Source organism: Siphateles boraxobius, unplaced genomic scaffold (genome assembly GCF_051911475.1).
Source record: "Siphateles boraxobius isolate OS27281-9 unplaced genomic scaffold, OSU_SipBor_1 35, whole genome shotgun sequence".
NCBI lineage: Eukaryota > Metazoa > Chordata > Actinopteri > Cypriniformes > Leuciscidae > Siphateles > Siphateles boraxobius.
This window is the reverse complement of record NW_027508975.1, coordinates 7,547,928-7,560,000: the sequence shown is the minus strand read 5'-3', so window position 1 is coordinate 7,560,000 and position 12,073 is coordinate 7,547,928. Positions and strand designations below refer to the sequence as shown.

General features: G+C 34.6%; 3 protein-coding genes across 4 annotated transcripts; 1 reads left to right on the top strand and 2 right to left on the bottom strand.

Annotated features, from left to right (window-relative positions):
* Window positions 1–4,298: 4,298 nt before the first annotated feature.
* On the bottom strand, window positions 4,299–5,459 carry LOC143702373 (forkhead box protein H1). The gene is made up of 3 exons (XM_077196177.1): window positions 5,236–5,459; window positions 5,036–5,131; window positions 4,299–4,940 (listed from the first exon to the last, which is right to left on the bottom strand). Exons 1-3 carry the CDS (start codon window positions 5,392–5,394, stop codon window positions 4,392–4,394), a joined length of 804 nt encoding a protein of 267 aa, XP_077052292.1. The 5' UTR covers window positions 5,395–5,459; the 3' UTR covers window positions 4,299–4,391.
* On the top strand, window positions 4,668–9,913 carry ntaq1 (N-terminal glutamine amidase 1). 2 transcript variants are annotated; one of them, XM_077196176.1, is made up of 6 exons: window positions 4,668–5,144; window positions 7,188–7,287; window positions 7,370–7,420; window positions 7,502–7,650; window positions 7,760–7,884; window positions 7,961–9,913. In XM_077196176.1, exons 1-6 carry the CDS (start codon window positions 5,110–5,112, stop codon window positions 8,062–8,064), a joined length of 564 nt encoding a protein of 187 aa, XP_077052291.1. In that variant the 5' UTR covers window positions 4,668–5,109; the 3' UTR covers window positions 8,065–9,913. The 2 variants fall into 2 exon arrangements, with proteins under 2 accessions (XP_077052291.1, XP_077052290.1); XM_077196175.1 differs by lacking the exon at window positions 4,668–5,144 and adding an exon at window positions 6,890–7,119.
* On the bottom strand, window positions 8,337–11,881 carry psma2b (proteasome 20S subunit alpha 2b). The gene is made up of 8 exons (XM_077196173.1): window positions 11,789–11,881; window positions 11,136–11,212; window positions 10,161–10,293; window positions 9,909–10,031; window positions 9,752–9,833; window positions 9,556–9,629; window positions 9,373–9,430; window positions 8,337–8,577 (listed from the first exon to the last, which is right to left on the bottom strand). Exons 1-8 carry the CDS (start codon window positions 11,827–11,829, stop codon window positions 8,461–8,463), a joined length of 705 nt encoding a protein of 234 aa, XP_077052288.1. The 5' UTR covers window positions 11,830–11,881; the 3' UTR covers window positions 8,337–8,460.
* Window positions 11,882–12,073: the final 192 nt, after the last annotated feature.

The following is a 12,073-nucleotide window of genomic DNA, read 5'->3' as shown; positions in this document are numbered from 1 at the left end:
ACTTTACTTTGTCTTGAAAGGGTTTTATTGTTTAATACAAAGACCCCGAAATATGATGATCCCTTTGCGAGGGATCTACTTCCAAAAATATAAAGGCAGGTAGGCCTAAATACTTAGACCTATTCCACAGAGCAATGTGATGTTGGAGTGACGTCTTTTCTATGTAATTTTTGGACGTCCAATTTCGGTCCACTGAAGGGGTTGTTTTGTAATGCCAGGCGACGTCTTTATTCGACGTCTATTGCACGTCTAATGGTGACGTCCGTTGGACCAAATGTGGTCGTTTGTGGACGTCTTTTCAACATAAAATTTAGACTAATTTTTGCCGTCGTTTCTATACAACTTCTATAACAGTAGTCCCATGTTTCAATACGGTGGAGGACATGTTTTCTGTACCATGTATTTACATTTACGCATTTGGCAGATGCTTGTATCCACAGTGACTTACATCGCATTACACATTTACATTCCAATCAGTTCTTGCTTACCCTGGGAATCAAACCCATGATCTTGGCATTGCAAGCGCCAACGCTCTACTGTTTGAGCTATAGCAATACATCTTAATATGCGTCTCCAGTTATCACCTGCTGCTGAGACAATCAAATGGAGTTTTTGGAAAATTATCTTAAAAAATTACAAATAATCTGTATTCATATGTATTAATCATGTTGATAACAACAATGTTGATATTTGTAAATAAAAAAATATTGCATATTAATCATGTACATTTCCTGCACCTGTAATAGACGTCCAAATGAGGTCCAAAGGTCAAAAGTTGACCGTCAACATGACGTCCAAGTTGGGTCGTGGGTCATTGGGTCAAGGTTGGAGTCCAAATATTGGACCTCGTTTGGACGTCGAATAGATGTCCAGAATTGGTCATGGACCGACGGACCCAATATTGACGTCCAGTGTTTAGTGGGGTGTTTAAAACCGCATTTAAAGGCTATATGAGACTATGTTAAGCTTATTAGCTTGTAAACATGTTATTTGCAAAATGTATAGCCTAAACTGACTTTTCAATTGTCATGGTACTAAAGAAAATTATTAAATATTATCTAATATTAATATTTACTATTAAATGTGTCTATAGCCTACTATTCAATGTATAAACCTGAAGAGAAACATTTTCTATTCTAATATTGAATTTGTAATGTAAATATTGAATGTTGTGGAAATTGGAGGGCCTTCAGAGTTTAACATCTGAGAACCACTAAACAGCATTAATTTATATATGTGGTGAAGCAAAACCTTCATCATAAGATTTCACATGAGATTGAGATGCTGCTGTTGTGTTCATACGCCCTTGACTGCATGCAGTGTTTCCTGGTGCATTCAATGCACACACAAGAACAATTACAATATAAATTATAAAACACCATCTTTCATTTTGTATTAACTGTTTATTTAATTTTATTTAGAAAAAATGGATCTAGTCTTTTTCATGGCAGATAGTTGAGTGTGATTTGTGGATCAAACTAACAAAAAAAATTATTTGTTATGTTAGCACTTTGCAGAGATTACCGTACAACACAGTAATTTGGCTTGTTATACAGAGAGATATGTGGCAAAATTCTGCAGACACACAAATAAATAGCTTGTTTTCAAGCCTTTCAAAGCCTTTCCCGTAATCCCTGTCAGTAAGACGGATGGTTGAGGTGTCAATTAAGGCCCGTTCACACCAAGAATGATAACTATACAGAAAGCTATAACAATAGCTAGCGTGCATATCTTGTGGCATGGACTGTTTTAGGCATACTTATCATCCTTGGTGTGAACGAGCCTTACGGGCGCTTAAAAGCTTTTAAGGGGTTCCCATCATGGAATCTTTTTATGGATTTAGTTCAAATATGGATTTTTTTTAAAATCCATAGTTTAATGGATTTTGTCTTTAATTGATTTTTGACTTTAATTAATTTGTATAAATTAAAGCTTGTAAATATTCTTTATCACTAGAAAAAATTAAATAACCCATTAAACATGAAAGCATTACGCAATAATTAAAGACATCTCTCCTTATTTATCCCTTTTTTTCTTGAGTGCATGTAACAGTTCCAACAGGACTGTGAATGTGAAACCAAATGCATGTGAGACAAGTATTAATTATGTGTGAGAAAAATACTACTTCCTGATAACATCTGTTAAAAGTGCAATTATCTCTATTGCAGTTCTGATATCTCCATCTGTCTACTACTGTATATGAATGAGCACCACTATCATGTGTGAGGTGCAGAAAGAATTGTATATGCCTGTTACACCCTACATTCACCAAAACAACACAGACCTGTACTCATTGGACTTATTTATTTAGATGAGATAATGGGTAGCTTACGTTAAGGCAGGTGGTCAACATCGAGATGTGGGCACAGAGAGACAGCATAACTATGTATCATTAGCTTCAAAAATACTTTACTCACAGACTGGCGAGAGGCTCAGGAGCATAAGAATTATCTTCTTCACACTCATCCACCCGAAGTGCCTGAACGGATAGACCAGGAAACACATTCATTATAATTTTACTTTAAATAAAATACTCTGTCCATCTGTCCACACAAGTTCTGTAAGTTCTTACCTATAGATAAATGCTGATACAGGTTGTTTTTTTTCTCACAACCCATCACATTTTTAAGTAGCCTACAATCGACTTGGTTGTTTAAGTCATTGTAACTTAAATTACATTAAACTAACTAAATAGTTTAACCTTGGATAGCTTATTAAAAATAGTAGAAAATTGCTTAACTTATTTTGACGAGTTAAAGCAATGTAAAAACATATGTTGTCATAGCTTATTGATCATATAATTTTTTACAGTGTTGCAAAACCAAACAAGAGAGGGGAAAGTATCAAGTGAGCATCTATTTTAAGACAAGACAAACAGTTTTAGTCTGTGGTATATTTGCCATTCCTTATCTTTGCATGGTCAGTCCAAATGGTGTCGCCTCATTGAAGAGATTTGGACATCTATTAGGACAGAAATATTTAAGTCATAATCATAATCAGTGTTCTTCAGTAGTGTGTTTGGGTGGATAATGGATAAAGAATCATGGTACTATTGGGAATAGTGAAAGCTTATTGTCAAAATTGTTGGACAAAAAGGTTTCAGGCCATCAAAGTTACTGTTACTGCTACTGCTCCGCTACTTAAAATCGATACAGAATATATTATTTTCTGTGGAAATCACACAAAACTTTTAAAAAGCCTTTGACTTTGAGACTTATACAGGCAAAAACTGACATCAGTCTTTAATATGGGTTGTGTTAAAGATTACAAATAAGTATTACACAGTTTCCTTTAAGCAACATTTTATTATATATAATAGGTATATTAAAGCTATTTTTTATTTCAAAGCTTATTTTCAGACATTTTTAAGTTTCATAATTTAATAATATGACAATAGTGTTATTGCACAATGCTGTATTTCCTTCGTTTGTTTAGTATTTTCATAATGTGAATGTGTTTTGGTATATAGCTAGGTCCATTTCTGATCTGTTTTTTATCGGTTTTTATACGCATATTAGGCTACCAATTTTTTAGGTTTTTTAGGTTAAATTATTAATACATCAATGTTTTTAATTTCTTTAAGGTAGTTTTCAATATCTAACATTAACGTTTTACTGCCACCTCGTGGCAAATGCGAAAATAGACTTTATGTGGAGCAAAGTAAATCTGTTTTAACGGGAAATCGTCTCCACTATTATATGAACATTATCTTGGATGATGTGCTAATCACCGATTAACGTACTGATCGACATGTTTTGCTTAGCGAGCACAAACATTATTTTAATGGTAATGTGGGCTATCGGATAGGCTATGCCTTTTATTCTGAGATCTCACTTTTAATGTTTTGTAATAGCCTAAATGTTTGGGGTTGGTTTAGGTTCATCAGCCTTACACATATATTATAGTCTACTGAAACATGGGCTTCAAGAAAAAAGTGTGGGATATAGCCTAAATGCAAAACATTTTAGCTTTCTGTATGACTATGTAATTTTTAAAAGTTCAAATCTATTCTTTGTAGGCCCTAAATTAATATAGGTCATTAAGGTGGTTACTAAGTATTTAATAATCTATAGCGATTTGAATGTTATCATACAGATTTAGACTGAAATAATAATCTAGGCTTATTAGAAATAGGGAACTCTACAAAAACTTTAAAGTATAGTTTATAGACCTATATTAACTATTAGGGCTATTATGTAAGCTTATATAAATGCACAATTAATATTAGTAATAGCCTATTCGTATTAGAAAAAATAAATATCTTCAGATCTAAATCAAGCAGAGTAGGCACAATCAAATGCAAAGAACACTTTTTATTAAAAAAAAAAGAAAAATTAACAACAAAAATAAAGTGCAGTTTCAGAATATTTACATTTGGTCACTCTGGATGTTCACCAGCTGACATATCTAGTATCAAACATTTGAGGAGATCTGAGGAGAACGGGTTGATCGTATGGGAGCTGTGGAGGCAAAGATAGTCCAAAGGGGTGTTCTGAAGACATACGAGGTCTTTTTGCTGAGACCAATTGACATCCCACTGTTGAGACAGGATAATAACACTCCACTGTATCATATTCATAAAAGTTTTTTCTCTTGGTCGCTCCACATTGTGCGTCTACATAGCGTGGAGATTCCTCCAAACGCGTGCTGCGCATGCGCTTCACTTCGCTGTCGCTCTTTAATATTGATTCTATGGAAAATGGGCCTGTGAATTTGACTTCGCGTTTGTTTTCCGCGACTGTGCAGACTGGCATGAGAGGCTCAGGAACATAAGAATTATCTTCTTCACACTCATCCACTTGAAGTGCCTGAACGGATAGGCCAGGAAACACGTTCATTATGTATTTGAAATGTCGGCGAAACATTTTTGGAGTAATGCCACTCTCATCCACTTTCCAGAAGTTCTTTTTAGGATTTGGATAATCTGGATCGACTGGTACCTAAAACACACACAAAAAGAAAAAACTGTGATCCGATGCCTCAAAAATAGAATACCTAGACTTAAAACAGCCATAGGACAAATTTAATAACGCACCTTTGCAAAACACCTGTTTGATGACAGACAGACTCTGATGTTGTTCTCAATGCCTTTTTTGTCTCCGAAGACAAATGGTTCCAGCTTCTTCATTATCTGCACAAATAAGGTAAAATGTTAGCCTTCTTCATAGAAATGGAGGACAACACTATTAAATCTTATTGACCTATTTCGATAATTCATGACTTATTTTAGGTTACCTGTTTGAAAGTAAGCATCTTGTCCGGTGAATCTTGAATTGCATATGCAATAAGTCCGATGTATGTTCCTGTAGAGTATTTTTTGTACTTCTTCCTCGGAACGACGCTTGATCGTGGCAGCAAAACATTGAATCCTCCGCTGACTCCGTTAGTCATCATGATGAGCTCCTGGTCCAAACTCAGACTGAACACTGAGAAGATCAGCCTCACTTTATATCCATTCCAGGCTGTAGCTTTCAATTGGTCTATAGGTGTTGCATTCCATTAGTAGGCCTAACTGCTGTTCATAAAAAATAAGTGTTAATGGCCGGGCGTTTTCTTAAGCTATATTCCTCTAAAATATGCATTGGCAGTTAGTCTACTTGCAACAAGTTAGGTAAATTGTTGATTTACTTTGTTTTTGAGAAATAGCAGTCTAAAACAGTGGGCCTATTTTAATGTTATGCCTCTTGTTTGTTTTGGACAAATGAAGAGGCCTAGCCACCCACGGTGCAAATAATAGGCCTAGATGTTACTGTATAAATAAAGGTGGATTATATTTGCTCCCCCAAATTAAATACAGTAGCCAATGTGGTATTTAATACAGGATAAATGGTAAGTTCATTCTTTACACTAAAAGTCTGGAGCCTATTACAAATTCTGTTTGCTTAATTAATTTAATTCATGGAACAGGCATAATTTATTAAGTTATTTAATTTAATAAAGCAAGTTTGAATTAAAGAAAATAGCTTATGATTTAGGCTATAACAAAGGGAGTTGCTAGAAATATCAGCATTTATTTATTTACTTAGCCTACTTACTTACAATTAAGCTTTGACTTGAATATTTCACACATAACCCCAGGATTTGGCTTGTAGACCTAATTTGAGCTGGTTATTGCTCAGTTTCTGTTTTAATAGGCTCATAGGCCGATACCGTTCATAAGCTTGGAGTTGGTATATTTAGGCTAATGTTTTTTGTTTTTGATGTTTAATATTTTAATATTAATTTTAGCAGCTTAATATTATTGTGTAAAGTGTGATGCAATTTTCAGGATTCATTCTAGTGCTGTCAAATAGATTAATTGCTTTATATAATATATATATGTGTGTGTGTATATATATATATATATATATATATATATATATATATATATATATAACGCAAACTTATATGTTAGATGCGATTAATCGATTTGAAAGCACCATTTACATGACTTTATTGTCAGTTTTGATTAAATTAATAGATCAGTGATGAATTAAAGTATTCATTCATTTATAAAAGAAAATCTTACTGTTCAATGCACTTTTGAACAGTGGTGTATAGCCTAACACTGACAAATAATAAAATATATTTATCTTTGTGGCTGAAAAGTTGAACTCTATAAGGCAATTAGGTTGGGTACATTTAAATACTTTACAAATTAACAAAGACATACCATGGCACAAATGCCATGAAAAACAAACAAAATAGTCATAGAATATTTATTCATATTTATTTGTGAGAGGTGTTTAATTGCACATTATCTCTCGCTAACGGGTTTTCTAATTGTGCTATTAAGTCAGCAAAGGCGTTCAACAATTATAGTGATAATCGTGCACATCACATTTGCAATTCACTTGAGGATTGAATGTTCGCGCATTGACAAGCCGGAACGAAGAATCTGCCTAAAGATCTTTACGGACAAAATAAACTGTAACAGACACCTATCGTTGTTGTACAGGGGCAACGTAAACCGCTGTATTCTTATATTGCATTTTGTTTCCCCCCTCGTAATGTCGTTATAGTTAAAATACCTCGTAGTATAACAATGTGGATGGGAAGAATGAATGAAGAAAGCGCTCCGTCTGAATATAGAATTATCACTCCATCTAGAAACCAATGTGTATACACCAGCTGTTACTGGTAAGTGTGAAGAAATAACACCAGTAGCTATATTTCTTATTAAATGCACAAAATGTTTTTCTCTGCAGTGAGGAGAATGTGTGGAAATTGTGCGAATATGTCAAGGGTCAGGGGACGTGCTCGTTGGATGAGGTGTATGCAGTCTTTATATCTAACGAAAGAAAAATGGTGAGGCTTTTTTACTCTGTCCATACGCAAATATAATAACTATGTTTGTAGGGTACAGTTTTTATATATGTGAAATTTCCAGATACCCATTTGGAAACAAAAATCCAGTCGAGGTGATGAACCAGTATTATGGGTAAGAAAATTTTTAGTAATGAAAATAATTGATTTTTTTTTCCCTTATACTAATGCAAGATTTCTGTGCACTTGCCTTTAGGATTACCATGTTATTCTTCTACACACAAATAAACAAGGACAGAGCTTTATATATGATCTAGACACCATCCTTCCCTTCCCTTGTTTACTTGATGTATATTCAAAGGAGGCCTTTCATTCTGACGAGCATTTGAAACATACTTTCTGGAGGTCAGCTAAGAAGTATATGATCTGAACTGCATTTATCAAAACGTTTATACTACCAACCATAGCAATCTCAGTCTAATGCAGTCAACTATGATTGTCTACTATGTTTTAGGAAACTTCGTGTAATACCAGGGGACACCTACTTGAAGAAGTTTGCTTCTGATCGTTCACATATGAAGGATTCTGACGGGAACTGGCGTAAGCCACCTCCAGCATATCCTTGTTTAGAGACATCAGGTTTGTTGTAACATGATTTAATGCAATATCATAATTTGGTTTCTTTTTCCTCTGACACAGTATATCATTTTCACAGACACTAAAATGAATCTTGATGACTTCATCTGCATGGATGCCCGAGTGGGATATGGAGAGGTTTACAACCTTTCAGATTTTGTTCAACGCTTTGGGATGAACTAACAAGTTTTTTTGCTTTATGCCAACAGTTTTGTGTTGAAAAATGTACATAAACAGAGGCTCAGGGTAAGATCCCATTAGCATGGAAAGTACTGTGACTAAGTAAGGTCGCAAAATAGCCCACATATTCGTTGCCTGTCAAACTTTTTTTTTTTTTTTTTTACAAATAGAACAATTCAGATCTCACACCTTACATTGTAATTCATAATTACATTCAGTCAGGTAATAAAATCCCAAAGGACAGTCATAGTAAAATGAACGGGATGTAACATCAGTTGATCATTTGCATTCTTTTATAAAGAAATCAGTTACACAGATGTACAAATAATAAAAATGCAGCATTTAAACAAACAACCAAACCGAAATGGTAAACTGGAAGCAGTTGTAGTGCTCTAGTTTTTAGACAATTGCTGCCAGGTAATCCTTCACCTCAGCAGGTGACAGTCTGCGAAATCCTGCTTCATTACAGATGCCCACCTCAATATTTTCCTCTGTCATCTGTCCTTCAAAACTTTCCTGTAGGAAAACCCCCCGCTGTATTATATTGTTGTTTTAAGCAATCTGATATAGGAAGTTAAAGGTATAGTTCACCCAAACATTTTAATTGTCTTGAATTATTCACCCTCATGTTGTCCAAACCTGTAAGACTTTCATCTTCACTACACAAATGAAGATATTTTTGATTATGTCTGAGTGATTTCTGTCCCACCATTGACAGCTACGCAACTACCTCTTTGACGCTTTAAAAAAAGTTCATAAAGAGATTGTAAAATTAATCCATATCAACTGAGCTGTTTAGTCCAAATTTTCTGAAGTCATAATCGCTTTATATGACGGACAGATTGAATTTAGACTTTTATTCACATATGAACATTGATCAGCGAACATAAACAGAAGCTCAACTGAACCTGCTTGACGCACAAAAACAAACATCATTGGCTCTTGCGGAAGCTCAAACGTGCTGCATAACACATGAGAATGAACCTCATTGGTTCTCACATGTCAAGCGAACATGCTTAAGCTTCTGTTTACCACAACTGATGTGTGAGTTGAGACGATCGAGTCTCTTACTCTCTTCAGAAAATTTGGACTAAACCACTCAATTCATATGGATTAGTTTAACGATCTTTTTGAAGAATCAGAGTGGTAGTTGCGTAGCAGAAAGCTCTCAGATTTCATCAAAAAGATCTTCATTTGTGTTCCGAAAATGAACGAATGTCTTATGGGTTTGGAACATGAGGGTGAATAAATGACAGAATTTTCATTTTTGGATGAACTATCCCTTTAATAGTTATTTAGAGATGAATTCACCTTTAAAGTTAAGATGGCGGTGTGTATAGCATCTTCAAGTTCCAGATCTTCATTATATCTGTAACAAAATGATACAAAGCTATGCTGTAAAAAATGTGCAACAACATTTTCCTATTTTTTACCTTAAGAAAAATCTATACATTACAATAATTCAACCCACCAACATGTTGATGATTTTAATACCTTTTTTCAAGGAATGTTTTTCCATTCACATAGTTCTTTCCCATTGCTGTGGCTTTCCAGGCGAAGTATGCTCCCTGTGGGATATCACGATTGAGAAACGAGTTTATAAAATAAATGGTTGCATGTTAATACAATATGATGAAAAGAATAAACAAACAGTAATAAGAATGTTTTGATAGCTATTTATTTGTTGTACCGATGGGTCTGACTGAAACAAGTATGGTCGGTCCTCGTCCCAACCGGCAATGAGAAGAGAGACTCCAAATGGGCGAACGCCTCTATAAAACATGACACTTAAATTACTACAAGAGCTCTAATTCATGTCTAGTATGATAATAAAAGATGTAACATACCCTGACTGTGTGTATTCTTGCATAACAGAAGCCACTCTCTGTACCAGCTGGCCTGTGGGGATTGGCTCTTGGTATACCAGGAAATACTGCTGAGCCAGCTTTCTTGCTCTTCTAACCAACACCCTGTCAAGAGAGATCATTCCTTACATCTTCAGCTGTTAATGTTCCAACTTAAGACTCAAGAAGGGCTCATTTTAAAAGCATTTTTAGAACAAAGCAACCATTCATTATAATAATGCCCTTTTTTAGTACCTGTAGTCAGGACCCATTCCACTGTACACTATGCCGATGTGTTTGGTTATTGGTTCAACTTTGTGCACGCTCTGTTCATCGTACAATATGGACTTCTGTTTCTTCTCAGTTGCCAGCACAACTCCATTTGATGCTGCAAAAAATGACAAATTTACACAATACGTATGGAGAAACATGATATTGTAGGAATGTAGCCTAGGTCTTAAACTGAATTTCAAACCCTCAATAAAGAACATACGGTGTCTTTACACAGCCAAATTAATGTCCCCGTGAACTGAAAGTGGCAACTGATTTTATTTCAGTGCTGTGACTGTGAGGTATTTCCAAGTGAAATGGAGTATTGAATTGAGGGCAGGGTTTTATTTTAGCACAACTCCTCTCCGGTTGGAGGGGAGAGCATAAGTGTTTTCAACCCAAGTCGTAAAGCTGACATCACTGGAAAAGCAACGCCATTCCAGACCGGAAGTAACTTTTCAGATTTTGATTAAAGATTACCACGGCAAGCTATTTTTTTCCTGTGTATTAACTTGCACAGATTAATTGTTCACCCTAAGACCAGTAATGTGTGCAAACAAAGTCAATAGGGTCAATTTTGATTATATTCTCCAAATTCAATGTAAAGAAATTAAAATATTAAAACCAGACAAAATCATGCCAGCTCTGACCCACCTCAGCTCCTAGTGTCAAAGTATACAGTTGTATTTGCTGTGTAATTTTGGCAATGGAATTTTTTTTCCCCGTTTCTGGTCTATATATAGTTTTAATGTAACTACGTTTAAGACAAAATGCAAGTAATGTAAGCATGTCGTCATCATGATTTCATGAGGATGAGCTTTAAAAGGATCTGCTTTCGACTCAAATTCTGGATTCAACACTTAGTTTACACTCAGCAACTCAATGTGTGGTTGGAGTAGCTGGTGCATAGATATTCTGATTTGAACATGGTTTGTGATGCACTGATCTACACAGACTTACCTTTGATTCCTACAGATGGAGCACCGGCTGCTACAGCGGACAGAGCATATTCAATCTGCACCAGTTTGCCAGAGGGGCTGTGTTGATAATAATAATAATAAAAAAGTTCATGAGAGAAATACATCTGAAACGTATCTAAACAGAAACATTTTTTTTGACAAATACGTATCTATAAGCAAGACTATAGCATAATCAATGTACTTCATGTTGATTCTGAACTTATTCTTTTTTTTCAAATTCATAGATTATACGTTTAAAAAAGTTAACAAAAGCTTCATAGTAACTTGAACATACTTTTAAAATTGCTTGTTAATGAATATAGTACACAACACACAAGATTAAGATAAGCAAGATAATATTCTTAGCCAACTGAATGTGCAGTAAAACATAACCGAGTGATAAAACACTAAACAAAGGAATAACGGTACATAACTTGAGTAAAAACTAACCAACACTGACATTAAAAATGAACAGAAGTCAAAAAGTTTCATATAGTAACTAGCACCGTGACAGTGCAACTCCGATGTGACTTACGATTAAGTAAGTTATAAGTACAGTATGTTGTGAAAAAATTATTCACTTTGAATGCATGCAAAAATATATGTATAATGAAAAATCACAGCCACATATCAATCTATAAATTACATAATTACCTAAATGTTGTGAGAGAAAAACTGTATCCTCGATCTGCCATTTTTGTCTTTTGCTACGGAAATACACCAAAACAACTTCCGCGAAATGTTTGAAAGTACACTCGTCAAGATAAAAGTCATGTACTATTGCCTTTGTATGTTCATTATTAAAAAGAGATTGCAATAAAAATAAATAAAAGGTCTTTCCATTTCACTAACGTTGTATTTACTTTATTTTTATGTGACTTTAACAAGTAGTTCGAAACATTTGAATCAGTGAATCGTTTTACGAATTAATTGATTCTT

What these genes read in the sequence shown, in the direction of transcription:
- LOC143702373 (XM_077196177.1), bottom strand. Translation starts at nt 5,394, where the DNA reads ATGATGACTAACGGAGTCAGCGGAGGATTCAATGTTTTGCTGCCACGA. An exon ending in AGATGCTTACTTTCAAACAG is followed by an intron (nt 5,132 to 5,235) that starts GTAACCTAAAAT and finishes TTATTTGTGCAG; the next exon opens with ATAATGAAGAAGCTGGAACC. An exon ending in CAAACAGGTGTTTTGCAAAG is followed by an intron (nt 4,941 to 5,035) that starts GTGCGTTATTAA and finishes TGTGTGTTTTAG; the next exon opens with GTACCAGTCGATCCAGATTA.
- psma2b (XM_077196173.1), bottom strand. Translation starts at nt 11,829, where the DNA reads ATGGCAGATCGAGGATACAGTTTTTCTCTCACAACATTTAG. An exon ending in TGTTTCAGTCAGACCCATCG is followed by an intron (nt 9,630 to 9,751) that starts GTACAACAAATA and finishes GATATCCCACAG; the next exon opens with GGAGCATACTTCGCCTGGAA. An exon ending in CCGCCATCTTAACTTTAAAG is followed by an intron (nt 8,578 to 9,372) that starts GTGAATTCATCT and finishes GTTTTCCTACAG; the next exon opens with GAAAGTTTTGAAGGACAGAT.
- ntaq1 (XM_077196175.1), top strand. Translation starts at nt 7,025, where the DNA reads ATGTGGATGGGAAGAATGAATGAAGAAAGCGCTCCGTCTGAATATAGA. An exon ending in TATCTAACGAAAGAAAAATG is followed by an intron (nt 7,288 to 7,369) that starts GTGAGGCTTTTT and finishes TGAAATTTCCAG; the next exon opens with ATACCCATTTGGAAACAAAA. An exon ending in GTGATGAACCAGTATTATGG is followed by an intron (nt 7,421 to 7,501) that starts GTAAGAAAATTT and finishes ACTTGCCTTTAG; the next exon opens with GATTACCATGTTATTCTTCT.